Source organism: Triticum dicoccoides, chromosome 2A, assembly GCF_002162155.2.
Source record: "Triticum dicoccoides isolate Atlit2015 ecotype Zavitan chromosome 2A, WEW_v2.0, whole genome shotgun sequence".
Lineage (NCBI taxonomy): Eukaryota > Viridiplantae > Streptophyta > Magnoliopsida > Poales > Poaceae > Triticum > Triticum dicoccoides.
In genome coordinates this window covers 128,177,086-128,196,648 of record NC_041382.1, presented here as the reverse complement: position 1 = coordinate 128,196,648, position 19,563 = coordinate 128,177,086, and the positions used below count along the sequence as shown (strand labels likewise).

At 44.5% G+C, this 19,563-nt stretch overlaps 3 protein-coding genes across 6 annotated transcripts; all 3 read left to right on the top strand.

Moving 5' to 3' along the window:
- The first annotated feature begins 1,274 nt into the window (after window positions 1-1,274).
- On the top strand, window positions 1,275-12,139 carry LOC119353780 (folate synthesis bifunctional protein, mitochondrial-like). 4 transcript variants are annotated; one of them, XM_037620456.1, is made up of 17 exons: window positions 1,275-1,509; window positions 2,966-3,098; window positions 3,186-3,257; window positions 3,337-3,405; window positions 3,493-3,564; window positions 3,668-3,736; window positions 3,811-3,882; window positions 3,981-4,046; window positions 4,125-4,190; window positions 4,277-4,587; window positions 4,758-5,041; window positions 5,397-5,668; window positions 5,751-5,886; window positions 6,273-6,403; window positions 6,569-6,725; window positions 6,818-6,941; window positions 8,278-12,139. In XM_037620456.1, exons 1-17 carry the CDS (start codon window positions 1,389-1,391, stop codon window positions 9,771-9,773), a joined length of 3,651 nt encoding a protein of 1,216 aa, XP_037476353.1. In that variant the 5' UTR covers window positions 1,275-1,388; the 3' UTR covers window positions 9,774-12,139. The 4 variants fall into 4 exon arrangements, 3 of the variants coding, with proteins under 3 accessions (XP_037476353.1, XP_037476352.1, XP_037476351.1); XR_005170527.1 differs by lacking the exons at window positions 1,275-1,509; window positions 2,966-3,098; window positions 3,186-3,257; ... (11 more) ...; window positions 6,569-6,725; window positions 6,818-6,941 and adding exons at window positions 7,693-7,876; window positions 7,984-8,183 and having other exon boundaries at window positions 8,278-10,010; window positions 11,800-12,139; XM_037620455.1 differs by lacking the exons at window positions 1,275-1,509; window positions 2,966-3,098; window positions 3,186-3,257; ... (11 more) ...; window positions 6,569-6,725; window positions 6,818-6,941 and adding exons at window positions 7,693-7,876; window positions 7,984-8,183 and having other exon boundaries at window positions 8,281-12,139.
- A 319-nt stretch (window positions 12,140-12,458) lies between these two features.
- On the top strand, window positions 12,459-15,870 carry LOC119353781 (vacuolar protein sorting-associated protein 27-like). The gene is made up of 10 exons (XM_037620458.1): window positions 12,459-12,692; window positions 12,791-12,847; window positions 12,942-13,012; window positions 13,127-13,331; window positions 13,403-13,524; window positions 13,788-13,863; window positions 13,993-14,052; window positions 14,119-14,169; window positions 14,639-14,717; window positions 15,404-15,870. The coding sequence occupies exons 1-10, from the start codon at window positions 12,615-12,617 to the stop codon at window positions 15,493-15,495; spliced, it is 891 nt and encodes a 296-aa protein (XP_037476355.1). The 5' UTR covers window positions 12,459-12,614; the 3' UTR covers window positions 15,496-15,870.
- A 951-nt stretch (window positions 15,871-16,821) lies between these two features.
- Window positions 16,822-18,716, top strand: LOC119353778. The gene is made up of 4 exons (XM_037620453.1): window positions 16,822-17,058; window positions 17,154-17,538; window positions 18,110-18,219; window positions 18,337-18,716. The coding sequence occupies exons 1-3, from the start codon at window positions 17,008-17,010 to the stop codon at window positions 18,208-18,210; spliced, it is 537 nt and encodes a 178-aa protein (XP_037476350.1). The 5' UTR covers window positions 16,822-17,007; the 3' UTR covers window positions 18,211-18,219; window positions 18,337-18,716.
- The last annotated feature ends 847 nt before the right edge of the window (window positions 18,717-19,563 follow it).

The following is a 19,563-nucleotide window of genomic DNA, read 5'->3' as shown; positions in this document are numbered from 1 at the left end:
CGCATCGGCTGTGAAGTAGTTTCGCGGAAAAAATGAAGGAGCACTCTGCACACGCATGCGAGCAACTGTATCAGTATAATTGATTGCCAATCAGCAAAAGCGACCGCACGGACGGCAACGTTCCCGGCGGCATGGCATGGGAGCCACGACGCGCAACACCACAAAAGAAGTGACCGCAACATCTTCCACTCACCTCTTCAACGTGTCATTGCGCATACATACCACTTTCTCCCGCAAGGACACGCATCAGCTCAAGTGGCCATCTTCCTGATACAGTATAAAACTTCTGAATGACCCTTTGCCCCAAATCTTCGTTTGTAGTATTGTTAAGCTTTCGGTATTTGAATACAAGGATTCATTCTTGATTTCAGTATTTCACTTTTTTTTTTGAACCAGGCATAATCCTTTTCCATTACTTTTCATAATGGAAATACATACGTTTTCACCAAAGGTTCAAAAGGAAACTAGAAAGGGGAAAGCGAGTTCAGCGCATCTTTGGGAAACCCACTGTAAGCACTCGTCATCTAGCAGCTCACTGGGGGATTTCAGTATTTCACTTATTCAAAACAATATATACGCGCCATAAATCCCATTTCATTGGAAGGCCAAATCGCTCTATCAATGAAAATGATATGCAAGCTTTGATATTCTCAATTGAAAAGAAGGCATATAGAAAGACACCGCAAACATCATTTCCTTTGACAAATGATATTTTCGTCCAGTCATCTTATCAAGCTGATACAACCGGCCTGCGCAAAAATCTTGCTTCACTCCCAAAATGTCGCTGCAAAAAGTGACGCTGCTCGTGAAAGGATAATTACTTTTTGTCATTTCCGAGGGGTTTCTCAGCAATAAATCCCATTTCAATGGAAGGCCAGAGCTCTTGATACGCAAACTTTGCATATTCTCGATTGAAAAGAAGGCAAAAGCTATAGACAGGCACCGCAAACATCTTTTCCTTTGACAAAACAATATCTTCGTTCAGTCGTCTTATCAAGCTGATACAACCGGACTGCGCAAATTTTTTGTCTCAGTCCCAAAGTGAGGGCTGCAAAAGGTGACACTGCTCGTGAAGGGATAATTAGTTTTTGCCCTTTCCGAGGGGTTTCTCAGCGTGCGAAGTGCACTTCTTAAAGCCCTCCCCCTTCTCCCTAATTCTAGCTTGCTGACAAATACACAATCCACTGGGGAAAAAAAGGACATGTCAGTACCGAGAAAAAAGAAAAAGTAATACTACCAAGTAAACAAAAGCAGTGGGTGCAAAAGAGACCTTTTTCCGGAGCATAAGTTATTGGGCGTTGCAGCGGTGCTGCTGTGTTCCCAGTCTCAGAGCCTGCCTGCAGAGTGCAGACGGCCAGACGGGTGCTGCAGTGACCAACGCGGCAGCCATGACCACGACCACGGCCACGACCAAGATGAGGGGGAGAGGAGCTGCGGCCATTGGAGCGGCGCTGCTGTTCTTGGCCACCGCCTCCTTGGGGGCTCATGCCAACACCGACTCCAACGATGGTAAGCGAGTTGTATTATTACTTCTTGTACTCAATTTTCTTTTCTTTTGGTTTGATTTTACTTCGGAAAACCAACAAACAATGCATTTCTTAGCTTGACTGAGTAGCAACGGATGGGGAAAAATCTGTGTTCTTGGTTCCTCCTTCCCCCCTGCTTTGGTCGGTTCACCTCAGTGCAGATAGGCCGCTTTCGGTACCCATTCCTGGATTCCTGAAATTTTAGGTTTAGATGGAAACAGGAAACCATTGTGCTAAGAAGATGCGTTTCGGCTCAGGAGAGGAAGCTGGAAGATTCATGGACCCAACGGTCTCATTCGACCCGTCCTTGCTTTATGCTTTTGGTCAATTTGGAGCTCTGCTTTGTTCATTGGCATCCCATAAACATTTTCCTTGGTTGTCAGTTAACCAAACCAAGTAAAGATGTTTCTTACTTTCTTTAGCTCTTCGTTTGTTCCTGCTGCCTTTTTTTATCCTTTCTTGGTGGGAATTTTAGGGTTGTTGCAGTTTGGGACGAACAGATAGCAGAGTTTTCAGAAGTTATAATTTTCCTTAATTATAATATTTTCCTAGTGGTGATGCTAAATTTGTGGCAAGTTCTAGATTTCTTGGTTTTATCCACCTAGATGTCTGACTTCAGCAGAGAGTTTCTGAAAAATTAGTTCATTTGTTCTTTTATGCCTGGTTTTGTGCGGGGTTGCAGACAGCTGCTAGTCCGAAAAAAATGTTTGTGTGATTGCCAAAATAACCCAGCTCTTGGTTCTATTAATATTTCATTTGGTTCGAGAATCAAACTAGTCTTGATGAACATTTGGTTACAGAATAATGGGGATACCTTGTTAGACATGACTACTTATTTGCAAAAGTCAACTTCGAAATCGTCGATGGTACAGACAAGTTAAGTACAGTATTATTTTCCAATTTGGAAGTAAGACAAGTTAAGTATGATTCTGAAACGTACTATATAAAACTATCAGTGTTTACAAAATCTTTAGTGACCAATTCCAGCATGCAGGAATGAACTAAATCATACATAACATCACTATCCTTCACACTATTACAACATTAGCAAGACAAGTTTGGTATTATTTGGAAGCCGTACTATATATAAAATTAATAATTGTTTACAAAATCTTTAGTGGCCAATTCCAACACTCAGGAATGAACTGAATCATACATAACATCACTAGCCTTCACACTATTACAACATTAGCGATGGAATGAGTAACCACATTTGCATTCCCATTAGACGAGTTAAGTATTGGTTCTGTGCAGAAGGAAATTTAAAGGAAATATTGCTACATAATGAACTAAACGATAATTTCCTTTTGCTTTTTTGTGTTGAAAAAATACTTTCATTGGGAAGACCAAAGTAAGAACAAAACATCGTTACTCATTTATCTGAAATATCGATCCACAAGCATTACTGATTCTCCCAAAATCTGCATTTGCCTATGCAGTGACAGCCCTCAATGTCTTCTATACAACAATGAACCACCCACCCCAGCTGAAAAACTGGGTGTCACAAAATGGAGATCCCTGCGGGCAGTCGTGGCAGGGGATCACTTGCTCGGGTTCCAGAGTGACAGCAATGTGAGCTGAGATTCAGATGTGGTGTTTTTGCAAGTCACAACTGTTTATCCTTCTTATCTGATATTTATTTATCCTAATACCTGACAGAAACTTACCGGGCATGAGTCTTAACGGGACTTTGGGTTACAATATGAACCTACTGACTGCACTAGTTCAGCTGTTAGTGAGATCTCTCTCATCCCAAACATCAATGCCCTCTCACCAAAAACAAGTTTTGATCTAGTTTAGTTCTGTGCAGTGATATGAGCAATAATTATCTTGGAGGCAGTGACATTCCCTATAATCTTCCTCCAAATCTCGAGAAATTGTAAGTAGTACTTCTATGTGCAACTCAAGCTGCTCTTATCTATATGCGGAACAATCTTTTAGTTCTTACAGAGAACTTGATCTGCAGAAATCTTGCTGGAAATCACTTCACTGGAACCACACCATACTCTATTTCCCAAATGGTCGCACTTAAGGATTTGTAAGTTACTTATCTCTGATAAGCCGATGTATCAGCTGACTTTCTTTGTCATTTCTTTTTTCTGGTATGATCTGACCAAATTATTTTAATGTCTCCGTTGCAGAAATCTTGCTCATAACCAGCTCTCAACCATCAGTGATATGTTTAACCAGCTCACCAACTTAACAACAATGTGAGTGATTTTCTGTTTGAGCAGTAAGCTGCCAAGCTAGTGAAAAAACTGAACCATTAATTCATTTCACTCAGGGATATCTCATTCAACACATTTTCTGGTAATATTCCACAAAGCTTCAACTCTATAACAAGTTTGAAAACACTGTGAGTACATTGTTTTGTAATGTTTCTGCATCAATTTGTTTCATCAACAAGAATAAAGTCCATATGTTGATTACAAATGTAATATCTCCTCTTGCCAGTTATCTGCAGAACAACCAATTCAGTGGCACGATAGATGTCCTTGCCAATCTTCCTCTTACTGACTTGTGAGTTGATATACCCACAACCTTTTCTAATTCACGGTTGAATCGTCCTATAAATGCAACATTCGACCATTCTTGCAGAAATGTCGCGAACAACCAATTCACGGGCTGGGTCCCTGATAAGCTAAAGAAAATAAGGAGTCTACAGTAAGCAGTTTTACTACAATTGTCATGGTTTGGCTGATATAAGCATGTAGAATGGAATCACAGTTAGTACTCCACTCCTTTCGTAGGACAACTGGAAACTCATTTAGCAATGGTCCCGCGCCACCACCCCCACCAGCTACAAATCCAACGCCAACGCCAACGCCAACGCCTCAACGCCCTGCTCTTCCAAGTAGTAATGACAACAATGGTCCATCCAACAGCGGCAGCAAACACTCCAAACTACAAGGTGGTGCAATAGCTGGAATTGTTATATGTTTGCTGGTTCTTGGTGCAATGTTTGCATTCTTTGTGATCAAGAGGAAATCTTGGAAGTTGTCCCGAGGACAAGACCCCGAACAGAAAGAACCTCTAAGTCCCCTTGCTTCAGGATTTAAACGTAAGCGTCATTGCCTCTGAGTTCCACATGGTCATCTTACTACAGTTCTCTAGCCCAGGAATAAATTATTCAACCTTCCTTTTCCAGTGAATTGTGCATTTCCTTACTTCTTTACTCACAATTTCCATTTTGCAAGGTGTCTCTCTTAAAGTCAAAACTATATTTTTCAGAGATGAAGTCCATCAAGATCATCTCAACAACTGGCAAGGATCAATTTCAAAAGACTGTTTCAATGAGCTTAAAACCTCCAACAAAAATTGACTTGCACAAGTCCTTCGATGGAAATGATCTCACACCCAAGTCTGTTACAAGGAAGATAAGTTTGTCTTCCATCAAAATACCTGCATACACAGTTGCCGACCTGCAGATAGCAACAGGAAGCTTCAGTGCTGACCATTTCATCAGTGAGGGATCATTTGGACGTGTTTTCAGAGCACAATTCAATGATCAGAAGGTGCTTCCCCAATTACTTGATGTCCATTATTTCCCGGATTAAACATATCATTCATGCCATCATACATATCATTCATATCTTGTCCTACTAAACATCTACAGTATGGGGATTTTATATCTGTCATAAATATTTTTCATCAAATTATACCTGCTTCAAAATATATCCATGTAATAGCACGAAAGTTTGTTGTATGCATGGGAATACCCGATCTATGCTTGTATCATTGCAAAATGCTGTTGTCTGATTTTATATGGTGCTAATTGGGCTCAACAATCTCATTTCATTAACCATGACTTGATGTTGAATAAAGTCCCCTTGCTACTATTGCATTCTCATCATCTTCCGGTATTTTCAGGTCCTGGCTGTAAAGAAAATCAACTTTTCTGCATTCCCAGGCCATCCTTCTGATTTGTTCATTGAGTTGGTTGCAAATATTTCAAGGCTAAATCATCCAAACCTTGCTGAGTTAGTTGGCTACTGTTCAGAGCATGGGCAGTGCTTGTTGGCATATGAATTCTATCAAAATGGTTCTCTGTGTGACTTACTTAACCTGGTGGATGATCAAAGCAAACCACTGTCCTGGAATAGCCGTGTAAAGATTGCTCTTGGATCTGCAAGGGCATTAGAGTAAGTGGAACATGCCTGTCAACCCTTCGTGTTAATCTGGAATTAAAAATTCATGTCAATGACAATCATCGGCATTCTGCAGATACCTACATGAAACATGTTCGCCATCTGTGATCCACAAGAATTTCAAGTCATCAAACATTTTACTGGATAATGAGCTGAACCCTCACCTTTCGGATTCTGGATATGGAGATCTTATTCCTAACCAGGAATTCCAGGTAATGTCGTGCACTATATCCTCAGACTTCCTGACAACCTGCCAGGAATATCACACAATTTAATGTTAATCATCAAAGGGAAATGCTAGAATTATTTGCCATTTTGCAGCTGAAACATATTATCATTTTGTTTATGTCAATTATCCATAATTAAGTATTTCACATAGCATGATGCTAGTTTAATATGGATATTAGTGGAGCAAACATGAGTTGCTGTTCAACTATTACTTGTTAGTTGGATGCAAGGCTAGATAGTATCTGATCGAACAAGTGAGATGATACTGAGTTTGGTGTTCTGCATATTTCGCAATGCAGGTGCTAATGATCATAATTTAGGGCCAAACATTTCTGTCAATAATTACTTACTTACATATCATCAATTCCAGGAATCAGAAGAAAACTCAGGATATAGGGCACCTGAGATAGCCATGTCTGGCCAATACTCACTGAAGAGCGATGTATATAGCTTCGGAGTAGTCATGTTAGAGCTCCTCACTGGCCGCAAACCTTTTGACAGGTACGCACCGCAATCAAATACTACTGCACTATCCATATCTCTTCCTGAAATTGTTTCAGAAGTGCCCAAGAATATTCAGGCAACTCCCTGTAAACTGTAATAAGAACATGTAGCCCACTGAAGTGTACTGAACTTCCAGTTACTGTCTGAAATGAATCACCGCAGGTCCCGACCACGGTCCGAGCAGTCGCTGGTCCGATGGGCCGCCCCGCAGCTGCACGACATCGACGCGCTGGACCAGATGGTCGATCCGGCGCTCCAGGGGCTGTACCATTCCAAGTCCCTGTCCCGCTTCGCCGATGCGATAGCTCTTTGTGTGCAGGTGCATTCCATAACACCTCCTCTTGCAGTTCTCATGTGTCTCTGAATTATTTTTTTGCCACACCGCTGACGCTTGTCCTGAAACCTGAGCAGGCAGAGCCAGAGTTCCGGCCGCCGATGTCCGAGGTCGTCCAGTCGCTGGTCCGGCTCGTGCAGCGGGCGAACATGACGAGGATGTCCAGCAGCGACAGCTACACGCGGCGCGACGGCGAATCCGGCGACTACGCAGTATAAGCGTCACACTGTTGTACATAGGCCTGAAAGTGTTCCAGAGACCTTTTGGGAAGTAGTAACAGTTGTACAGATTTACAGTTTTGTTGCCGAGTCTTAGGGTCATTCTTGTTCATCCGTCCCAGCAGCAGCCAGTAGATGCTGTCCGCCGTAGCAGTGAAGTCGTATTCAGTGACAGTTTTCTGCCGCGTTATGATTCTTCTTTGAAAGAAAAAAAAATCCTTGTGCAATTGGGACGGTGATAGTAAAAATCCCCCTTTTTTTTGCGAATGTGTCCTTGTATCACCCTGATCGAACAGCGAAATGAAACCTCTAGTCTCATCAAAACATAAAATAAAATAAAACGAACCTCCAGCGAAATCAACCAGCATCATCCGCTTGATACAAAGGAAAAAGGACGCTTGAGAAGCTGGGGAGAAGAACATATCCGCATACCATGATTGGTTACTGACAAGCACCGGCCACCGCGACGAAGTGGCGGGCGCCCTGCGCACACGCCGCCGGCCGAGGGAAGGAGAGAGCTCGCGTTTCGTTCGCCACGATCTCTTGGCGCGCGCTCCTCGGAGAAGAGAGACGCCGATCGTGCGCACGCGTGCGTGTGTGTGTGGGCTCAGCGGTCGCGCAGCTCGTCTGTGCCCTTGGTATGGGCTATTGGGCTGTCGCGTGCACTGTACGTAACAAGCCCAGCCAGCGCTCCCGGTAGGTAGGAGTAGGTTAGTGTAGGGGGGGGTAGCCGATGACGATGGAGTAAACAAATCCGAACCCAGCAAAGCAGCACCCCCCGCCGCCGAAGGCGCGGCGCAGCATCCTCTCTCTCCCCTCCACTCCCCCCGCCGAGCGACCGACGGTACCACCAACCTCCGCCGTCAGCCTAGGCTCGAAGGACCAGCGCCGCGGTGCGTCACTCGCCTGCATCTCCAGGTACGCTTGTGTGTGTCTCTCTCTCTCCGGCTTCCGTTACGCCGCAGATTTAGTTTAGCTCCAAAGTACAGCAAGCAGATTTCGCCGCAGCTGACGCGGCCGAGCAGATTCACTCCGCAGGGCATCGACCACGGGGATCCCTCCGCACGGCAGGGAAGAGGTTGATGTGAAAGAGAATCTAATCAGCAGGGCTAGTCCTGGCTCGCATGCTCCAACATGCTCCATGCTAAGGAGACACTGAGGAAGATGTACTCAGTCGCCAAGGGCTACTACTGCGGGGGCCTAGCGGCGCCCAACACGTTTCCAGGTAGCTCTCCTTCCAAGCTCGAATCTGTTCACCAGCCCCTCTACATTCCAGTTCAAAGGCATTTCTAACTCGTTCGTTCTTCTTAATATAACAGCAGCATGGGATCTAAGGCATTCTCTCAACCCCTCAAGGAAAGCGCCGGGGTTTGTTAATCCATGCAGGGCCCGTTCATATGCGCACATCGTGGGAAGCCCTGCCGACCAAGAGATTGTGATCGCTCTGGGAAGCAATGTGGGGGATAGGATCAGTTCGTTCGACAGGGCGCTGCGGCTGATGAAAGACTCGGGCATAAAGATCACCAGACACGCCTGTCTGTACGAGACCGCCCCTGAGTATGTGACGGACCAGCCGCGGTTCCTCAACTCCGCTGTTCGGGGCACCACCAAGCTGGGGCCTCATGATCTGCTCAAGAAGCTGAAGGAGATCGAGAGGGATATAGGGCGGACCGCCGGGATAAGGTACGGCCCAAGGCCGATCGATCTGGATATTCTCCTGTATGGCGACTCCCAGATCAGTACCGAGACCCTGACTGTGCCACATGAGCGCATCCATGAGAGACAATTCGTTTTAGCGCCTCTTGTTGACCTTCTAGGGTCCTCGGCTGACGATCATATGGAGAAAAGCTGGCACTCCCTTTCGAAGTGCAGCGGTGGGTTCTTTGATGTGTGGAACGAGCTTGGTGGTGAATCTTTAATTGGGACACAAGGTATCAAGAGGGTTATGGCTGTTGGAAATCGTCTGTTGGATTGGAGTGAGAGGACCCTTGTCATGGGGGTGCTTAACTTGACGCCGGACAGCTTTAGTGACGGAGGTAAGTTTCAAGAAGTGGAGGCTGCTGTTGCTCAGGCCAAGTTGTTGATATCAGAAGGCGCAGACATAATTGATATTGGTGCTCAATCCACCAGGCCCTCTGCAACAAGACTATCTGCAAGTGAAGAACTTGAGAGGCTGGTCCCTGTTCTGGATGCAATCGTCAAAATCCCCGAGATGGAAGGGAAGCTGATCTCAGTAGACACATTCTACGGACAAGTTGCTGCTGAAGCTGTAAAGAGAGGAGCCACCATGATTAATGATGTGTCTGGCGGACAGCTTGACCCAAGTATTCTTGAAGTTGTAGCTGAACTTGGAGTTCCATATGTTACCATGCACATGAGAGGTGATCCATCAACTATGCAGAGTGAACAGAATTTACAGTATGATGATGTCTGCAAAGAAGTTGCTTCTGAGTTATACACACGGTTAAGAGAAGCAGAGTTGTCTGGAATTCCTTTGTGGAGGATAGTTCTTGATCCCGGCATTGGGTTTTCCAAGAAACTCAGACATAATCTTGAAATAATCAAGGGCTTGGGATCCATTAGAAAAGAGATGGGTAAAGTGAGTTTAGGTGCTTCACATGTGCCAATATTACTTGGACTCTCAAGAAAAAGTTTCTTAGGTGAAATATGCAATCGTGCCGATCCAGTTGAGAGAGACGCAGCTACAGTTGCTGCTAATGCAGCTGGGATTAGGAATGGTGCTAACATATTAAGGGTTCATAATGTTGGGTATGGCGTGGATGCTGCAAAAGTCTCTGATGCATTGCGCATGTAAAAAGTACACCGCCAGAATAGAATTGAGACCAGTCTCCAGTTTTGTACAAGAGAATGGTGATGTAGATTTGTAGAGTAGTTACTGTCACATCACTGGCTTCTCAGTTCATACCTCATACCATATCGGGTGTATGATCACTTAATAAAGCAATGAAAGCTTGTCTATAACTTTTGCCATAAACCAAAGATGTACATTTTCTTGTGCCGGCTCCTTCCTAGAATCTTCAAGGAAGCAAAGGTAAACTCTCAACTCAGATCATCCAGAGAGTAACCAAGAAAAAAAGGTTGTAAAGGCTGCTACTAAGTTTTCTGCGTAATTTCTTATGCAACACTATCATATAATTTATTTTAATTCAACAAATTCCAATGGATTTTGACAATTTTGGAATTTCAAGTTATTTCAGGTCCTTTGTTTTTGCACCTTTAGATTGTTATGTGTTATTAGCTCACATATTGTTATGCAAATTTTATTCCAGCTTGCTTTTCCGTGACACTTCCTTCTCTTTGTGACTCCGTATTTTTGTTTTGATCTTGTTGTACCAAATGAGGAAACTCATGCTTTGCAAGTGCCGTATGATATTACTGGGCTTCAAGGGCTGGTCTGTGATCTATTTTTTTTCCGAGGGTTTAATATTGAGACCTTCTGTGATATACTTTGCCTGAAATTGTCTACTCGAAAGCATTATTTGTTGCCACAGAGTTGATTTCCATCTCTCATGCAGTTTTCTGGGTTTTATCAAACTTCTTGTGACTCCCTATATGTGTTTTGATCTTGTTGTACCTGATGAAGAAACTTATGCATTGCAAGTGCCGTATGACATTACTAGGCCCCAAAGCTTGGTCTATGATCTAACCAGTTTTCTGAGGGTTTTATTGTCTAGATGCGAGGCCTCTGTAATGCACTTTATTTGGAATTCTCCAGTTGAGAGCATCATTGTTGCTACAGAGTATGTTGGCATCTCTAGCTTTTGGAGGTTTTAAATGAACTTCTTGTTGTGACTCGTTATTTGTGTTTTGATCTTGTTGTACCCAATGATGAAACTCATGCATTGCAAGTGCCGTATGACATTACTAGGCTTCAAGGCTTGGTCTATGATCTAACCAGTTTTCTGAGGGTTTATTATGTGATTGTGAGACCTTTGTAATGTACTTTGCTTGGATTTGTCTGCTTGAGAAAATCATTTGTTGTTTACAGAGTTGATTTCCATTATAGCGGAGGCTTCTAAAAATAGTTCTGGTTGGTTTATGATCCAATGAGGAAACTTATGCATTGCAAGTGCTGTATGACATTACTAGGCCTCAAGGCTTGGTCTATGATCTAACCAGCTTTCTGAGGGTTTTATTTTCTAGATGCAAGACCTTTTTACTGCTTTTCGCATGGAATTTTCTACTTGAAAGCATCATCTGTTTCTATACAATTGTTTTCCACCTTGGCATTTTTAGTTTTAAATCTTAACTGCTTCCTAATAATTAAAAAGTTTACCTGTGATTCGCTTCTTGTGCATTTTTGTTCCTCCTGTGTCCACTGATGAAACCTTAAGAACTGCGTGCTGGATCATTATACCGCCATAGAACATGGCTTGTCCATGATATCAGTGCAGGTTTGGCAAGGGCTTGCCCCTTTTATACTATTGGGCACTTGTTAGCATATTTTGTACAGATTTGTTGTGTAAATTGAAGCTATTCCAGCTTGCCGGCAATCCTGTTCTACTCAATGAGGAAATTCATGCATCGCAGGTGCTGTATGACATGCCCTCAAGGCTTGGTCTTTGATTTAACCTGATTTCTGAGGGCTTTATTATTGTTTAAATGCATGACCTTTTTAATATGTTTTTTTTTTTTTGGAAATGTCTACTTGGGATCGTCATTTGTTCCTACAGGATTGACTTCCACCTTTCGTACATATTTCGCTTTTGAATATCCATAGGTGGCTTCTTGTGCATTTCTGTTCCTGCCATGCTCACCGATGAAACCATATGAACTGCCAGTGCCTGATGGTTACAGTCATGTCAATTGTATTGATGCAGGATTTAAAAACCGACCAGTTTTCTACCGGCTTTGAAGGATCTCCATGTGTGGCTCCTGTGCCATTTTTATCCCTGGCCACTGCTGAAATCGCAAGTAACTGCAAGTGTGGGATGATCATTGCTAGAGGAAACCCAATCAGTGATTCAAGTCGGGTTTTCGAGGCCTTGTCTTCTCTAGATGTATTGGACTTCCCTGTCAAATGATTATATATATGCCTCAAGGACTCTTATTCTTGACACGCTGTTCTGTGCCATGTATATTTTTCCTTGGGAGTTGTTCATAAGGTGCAATGGCACAATGTGCTCGATTTGCTAAGAGGCTTTGTTTTCCTTCCCTGAAGTACAACCATCATCTAAATAGTTGAGCGTGAAAAAGTCAGAAGGAAATTTGAAAATCATCAGCCAAAGTTCTCAAAAACGCTGTCTGTACAAGAGCTTAAAAATCATGTGGAATCTTGTCAAATGTTAAGTATCGGTTCATGTTCTGAATGTTCCAAGAGCTCGTCTACTGAAATTATGTGCTTTACTATTGCTCCGTCGGTTGACTAATGACTAGTTGCTCTGGAGCAAGAGTCAGAGGAGAACACGAGAGATGCGATCTTGACCGTACACAGGCCATCGATCGACGGCCCGAAACCGCCCAGCGACACTCCGCGTTCCCCTTCCGCTCTCGCGCATCTGGGATCGAGCAAGACAATAATCCTCTCGCCGTCGTCGACTCCCAAATTACCACCTCGCCCCCAATCGTCTTCGGTTCAGATCGGCGTCCCAGATCGTCGGAGCATCGGATTCGCGGCGAGCCGACGGCGAAGACCATGGAGACGCCGCCGCCGTTCCAGGAGTCGGCCCACTGCGACGTCTGCCGCTGCACCTTCTCCACTTTCCGCCGCCGCGTACGCGTCCTCCCCCTCCCTCCCTCCCTCTCATCCGTGCAGAGATTCTCTTCGTTTGGCCGCGTCCCTGATCTCTGACTGATTTGACGCTCTCGCAGCACCACTGCCGCAGCTGCGGGAGGACGCTCTGCCACGAGCACTCTTCGTACCACATGGTAGGGAACCTCAAAACTGAGCAAGTTTGTGAGTGTAGGGAGTCAAGGGTTCCCAAGCTTGCTTGATTAAACTCTTTGCTTCGATTGGTTCCAGGCCCTGCCGCAGTACGGGATATACACGGACGCCAGGGTCTGCTACGAGTGCTTCAACAAATCATCATCCAGGTAGCTTGGCTCACTAGTTTGCTACAATCTGATGAATCTGACCGCGCAAACACTGACTATGTTTGGTCTGGATATAAACTGAATTTTTGTCTATCTTCCCGTGCGATGTTGCAGACGCGGGGGTGTTGATAACGCGAGTTCTGCCGGGAGCGTTTCGGGTGCTGCAGACTCCTTTTCAGGGCTGAATTTGGATAAAGATGATGATTCGTTGCCCACGAGAAGTTCAGCGGTTCAGACTCCAGTTGCCGTTATCGAGTGCAAATGCGGGATGCCTTTGTGCATATGCGAGGCACCAAAACCTGAACCTGCGCCTGTAAAGGTTGACGACAATCCGATCCATTTAATCGATTGTTGTAGGTGTATATTAACATAATTATTCTTATGTACCAGAATATCAGTGCCGCTTCGTCAACTGCACAATCAAACCCAAAGCCTAAAAAACCTTCTAGCAACCAGCAGTCATCTGAATCAAGCTCGAAGAAGGCTTCAGCTACTTCCAGCAGCAACTCAAGGTTCGGTAGACTTGTCATGTTCTGGCATTGTTAAGAGGAATTCTAACTTATTGTCATATATGTCTCTCGTAATCTTCGTAGTATGCTTTTGCACTATGTGATCAACTTTGTTTGGCAAGATCTATTGCATATTTTGGTCATTATCTTAAATGCCAGGACCTATACATTCTTTGTAATAGGAAGATTACATATGTGCATTAGGCACAAACATTTTGCCTGTAGCTGACCTTCTCATCTCTGTGTCCTGATTGTTGTTATTCCAGCTCATTCTTAAATCTTGGCCTGATGAGCAACGACAGCAATGATAAGACTCCGTCTGACTATGAAGTTACTGGAGAGGTAAGCTTAGGAACAGCTCAATAGTGCTCATTTTCTGTTTCTTTATTCAACCCATCAGGTACTTGCGATATCTCTGGCCTGGCATTCTAGGAGTTTCCTGTTAAAAATCCAATCTTCATTCCTTTTTAGGGACTGAGAGAAGCGATTAAGGGTGGGGATATTAAAGCTGTGAAGAAACTTCTTAGCCAGGTACTGTTTCTAGCTTTTCTCTCGTTTTATTTTTATCTACTTGTTTTTTACAATTACATTGCGCAGGGAGTCGATTCTAACTACTGCGACAAGCAAGGATTCACTTTGCTACATTTGGTATGTGGTTGTTTTACCAACTCCCTCGTGGTCAACTTATATTTGCACATCATTGTACCATTTTGTGTAGCCGTTTGCTTATAAATGTTCGGTCCTACAAGGGAAACACCATTTGCGATGTAAAGGCCAGAGCACACCCATGCATCTGAATGATATAAAACACGTGTGCACTAATACTGAAATGAGATGTATCTGCTGATAAATTAAGTATCCAAAGATTCACTTGACCAGATTACATTGCCTTCTCTGGAACTGTTGCTTCTGTATGTGCCAAATACAGATGATATCCCCCCCACAATTAAGAACCCCTTTGCACGCCAACATGATTACTTATCCTGTTCATTTTTTTAATAATTTAGTGGTGCACATGCTTTATTGTGCTACAGAAGATTGTTGCGTTTGGCACATACATATAGAAACGAGCAAATCACTTTCTACTGAACATCTATCTGCCTATGGACAATCGCAGGCTGCGCTATTTAACCAGACTGAGATTGCTCTTATTCTCATGGATAGTGGAGCCAATATTCAACGCAAAAATGGGCAAGGTTGGTTGCTTTTACTATCTGAGGCAGTTTTATCATGGATAGCATATATTGCTCAAATACTGTACATTGTCGAGTTCCTAAAGTTGATTTATAATCTTCTTAAGCACAAAAGTTTCTTTCATCAACATGTTCCTATCCGATCTACCAATCCACTGAATTAATATTGATACCGTCGAATGTTCTTTACACACATATTCGTGCAGTTCAAACCAAAATACGAGCTAGCATGGACAAAAGGAAGAGTTTAATTGGATTGCAAGGCTCTTTGGTGGCTTTGATGTTTTTTATGCTTTTGTATTCTGTCAACTACTATAAGTTGTGACGGAATAAAAGCCTATCTCCACGGGCTTTTCCAGACAGCCTTGCAAAGTTAGCTGGAAAGAACCTAGCTAACAGCATATATGCAACATTTTAGCTTTTAGCTTGTAGATAGAAGTAGATAAGCTAAAATACTATATACATCCACACTTGATATACAATAGAATGATTGCTCTAAAATACTATATACATCCACACTTGATATACAATAGAATGATTGCTCTAAAATACTATATACATCCACACTTGATATACAATAGAATGATTGCTCTAGATTACTTCGTTCTGAATGCTACTTTTAATCATCAATAGTGCTGTGCCCAAATGACGGTGACAGAATCGATAACTTTGATGAACTTTTTGAGCAGGGGAAACTCCTTTGGATTGTGCCCCGCCCATGCTGCAGTACAAAATGCGGCAGAGGGTGGAAGAGCTTGCTGCGTCACAAAGACCTGTATGAGGGAGATGGTCTCTGTTTGGGCCTTTCTGCTGGCCTCCCATCTTTCGACGTGCCGAAGACGGTTATCTGCTCCTGAGTGATTGCAAATAAACCGCTTGAGGGGGTTCGGTGATTCATTTAGGTATCACAGCATCGTCGTGTATTAATGCTGGAATCTCACAGGGAGTGGTCTTTTGCTCCTGAATAAGTTATGCTGCCCAATCTTCATAGTTTCTTCTTGTATTTATGTTTCGACATCATGACTTCTTCCCCAGATCCATTGTATACTACTAATACTACTCCCTGGCGCCCATGTTGAAAAAGTAAATGACGTTTCTGGCATTATTGATATGTTGCCAAACACAACAAAGTTTTAGCCAATATTTCCTCTCGCGAGATGGTACTTTGTTTGTGAACGCGAGGAAGCATATAATATTACGAGGGGATTTGTATATTGCTATGAAAAGCTAATGATATTTGGTACTAGTACATTGTTTCACATTCACATGGGTGATTGAAATGGTTTTTCCTTAGAGGTGGTTGAGTCTTGGTATTTGTTTTGCATTATACTAGGTGCATCGATTAAAAGAGTGTATTATTATTTCACGCGCTGTCCATGTCACGTCGCACCCCCTGGTCGAGCTACCCACAAGGCCACCACGCGGATGAAGTCAGAGCTCGTCACAGCCTCGTCAGCGCCGCCGCGGCGACCCAGATCTTTTCAGCGCGCCGGCGAAAATATCTCGGGCCCGTATTCTTATCCATCTTCCTCGCCGATCTTCTCTCTGACCGGACGCAGCTCCGTTCTGTTGAGGATAGCGACCACCGAACTCATCGGCGACCGCGACAGCCGAAACCCATGATGAATCATGGATAGAACTGGATAGCGGTCGATCGATCTTCCAGTAAAAATAGTCACCGAAACAAACCAGCGCAGGAGCGTTGCTTTTTCCAAAAGGCACTAGCTTGCTTAAACATCTTGTCTGGTGTCCCCCTGGAGCTAAAGTCGAGGTTGTGGCAAAACAAAACCTAATTATTACTAGCCGAGAAAGGATAGAAAAGTTGGCATAGAATACACAGCACAAGTTGCTGCCGGGACAAAAGGCGCGACGTCACGGCAGCCACCAGCCCATCCCAAACCCAAACCTCATTACCATCGACCAGAAAATATCATCGTTTGCTTGTTTGTGCCGGGAAAATATCCATGGTCTTTCTTTCTTTCTTCTTTGTACCAAACGCGAGATCGTGGTTTCTGAAAATATCTCGGCCGCGGTACCGTCGAACCATCCGGATCGGAATAAACAAGGCACGAGGTAGGCGGTGCAGCGCGGCCACCTGCCGCACGCGCTCGCGCGTGACACTGTGGCGGATATTTACCGCCCCTCCCCAAGGCCACGTGGAAAAGCGGCGCCACCAAGGAAATAAAAGAGAAACCTCCGTCGGCCGGCCGAGGCATTCGAGATCTTTTCTGTTTTCTCATCTCTCTCTCTCTCTCGCTCTGGCTGGTCGTGCGGTGCTGGGAAGGAGACGACGATGGAGGAGGAGGAGGGGCGGGCCGGCCTGCGGGAGCTCGCGCGCTTCCCGGTAAGCGTTCTCTTCTTCTTCGTCTTCCCCGTCTAATTACCCGCAGATTTGTGCAGCTCTGGATTGATTCTGAAGTTGTTTCTTTGCTATGGCAGGACGTGATGGTGGTGTGCTCTTCGGCCGGATGGACGGACCAGAAGCACATGCTCTACCTAGGCTTGTTGCAGGAGTCGTTCGTGAACCGGTTACACGACGGTGAAATCAGCTTCAGGGGCCTCTTCGATCTCTCCCCAGGACCAGGAGCTTCAGGGCCCAAGCAACCGTCCAAGGTTGACAGAGCAAAGGTTGAGCCGGCCAGAACGCCTTGCTGTGGAAATCAGGGAGATGGGGAAGTCCATTCCATGGATGATGATGATGATGATGATGCATCGTCCACTGAGACCGTGCAAGAGTCCTGCTCCCAAGCAAGCGCGACGAGCTCTGGACCATCTTCCCCGTGCCATTCTGCCAAGCGCGGGCGCTCCCCTTCTAGCACTGCAGGTACGTTGTTCCTCAAAGATGCTCCCTCCGTTTTTAAATATAAGACGTTTTAGATATTTAAACACCGACTACGTATAGATGTATATAGACCCATTTTGCTTCGTGTATAGGCATATAGCCTGTATTGAAATCTCTAAAAAAAAGCTTATGTTTAGGAACACTTATGTTTTAGGGTGCTAGTTCAACTTATGTTTGTCTTGAATACATTGATTTCGTAGCACCGTCTAGTTTACTCAGCTATGTGTTTTACCAAGAATAAATGACCAAAAGTTCAAAGAAGAAAGGATAAACGATCAATCACCCTGCCAGTCCCTCCATTCCGAATTACTTGTCGCAGGTATAAATGTATCTAGATGTATTTTAGTTCTAGATATATCCATTTCTACGACGAGTAATTTGGAACGGAGGGAGTAGCAACGAACTCGGGGATGACACCACTAGTCCTCATTGACGCACATTTTTGTGGAGTACGTATAAGATTATGAATAGACATCTTCAAATTAGTCTGTTTTCATAGAGTTGGGTAACACGGCAAGGTTCTTACAAGGGAACTACTTGTGCATTTCTTCAGAGGGGTCGGATCAGAACTTCATCGACGAGGATACGATCACGAGAGAAACTGGCGAATCAAGAGGACGACGGCGCAGCATCAAGCGACTCAAAGTCTGCTGACATGATCAAGTAAATGAGATATCTGTTCTTCACCTTTCAATCACGTTATTATATTGATGTTCGAGAAATCAATGTTCATATTTTTACGGAATCATTCTAACGTCTGCACGCCCCATGGTTTTGCAGGCAGTTCACATCCAGGAATGCACGAGAGAAGGGTACTGATGTAATGTGATCACGGTCGTCTTTGTGCAAGGTCATGGAGCAAAAGGAAAATTCACACACTGTTTGTTTAGGTTGTTCTTTTTGGTCAATCGAATCGACTGGTGTTGCCTACTCACCCGGTGAAATCACCTAGAGTTCTAGAATAGAGATCGAGACTCGAGTAACACGTATGAAGCCCAAGCTTGTTGTTAAGTTTAGTAGATTTGTGTAGTGCAAGTTTGAACAAAGATAGTTTTACAGACAATAGCTTTTTCGACACCGAATTTTGTTGAGACTTTGATGGAACACACGTGAACAGAGATATAGATAGACATGAGACGTAAGGTGCGGCTCTTTCTCTATTTCATGTCTTTGGAGAGAATACATGCTTAGGGCACACAAATTTCCTCTCGCATCCGTCCATGGATAGAGACTAGTCCATGGACACGGACGCAGGAGACCACTATCCTGTCCATAAAAAGTTCAAATGTACTCCGATCCATACAGCATGCCGGATCACACCAGCGTCGGACCGCATGCCCGATCACAACCAAAAAGAGGCAAATATGCTTAATTTTTACATGCCCGAATCCAAAGAATATTAGTCCGGTAGTCTGTGCATTTCTGTCCTGCCGGACCGATAGTCCCAGCCGTCTGCTCCTCGATCAAGGAGATGTTGTCGCCACCGCGTAGGCAGCATCTACCTCCGCGTCCACGTATGCCTCCGCCACGTCCTCATTCTCCACCGCCGCCAACTGATCTTTCTGCTGCTGTAACATCTGGTAGCGGACGGATTGCATGATAATTCTTACGTCAGCATCCAGAGAGTCTACATTCAAGGTCAACATCTTGCGTCCTCCGCATTGGCAACGATCTTCAACTTCTCTTCCTCGAGCGCAGCCTTCCTCTTTTCAATCATGGTCCTCCTCTCTTCGAACTTGAGCTTCTTGTCTGTCGCCTCCATCAATAGTTTGAACCATCTGGCAGCGTCCGCCACGGCCGTGCCGACCGCCTCGTCCGCCACGACCTCCACGCCCAATGCCACCACCAGGCCCATTATTAGCCAACCGCTTCTTGAGCTTCTCCTTCTTTGCGGTGTTCGCTTTGACGCGGCGAGTTTGCCGCATCGCCGAGCTGATCTTCTGGGCGAGCGTGATACTCGGATCCTTCGGCACCTCCGCCGTCTCCGTCTTCGACAGGTTCTCCGAC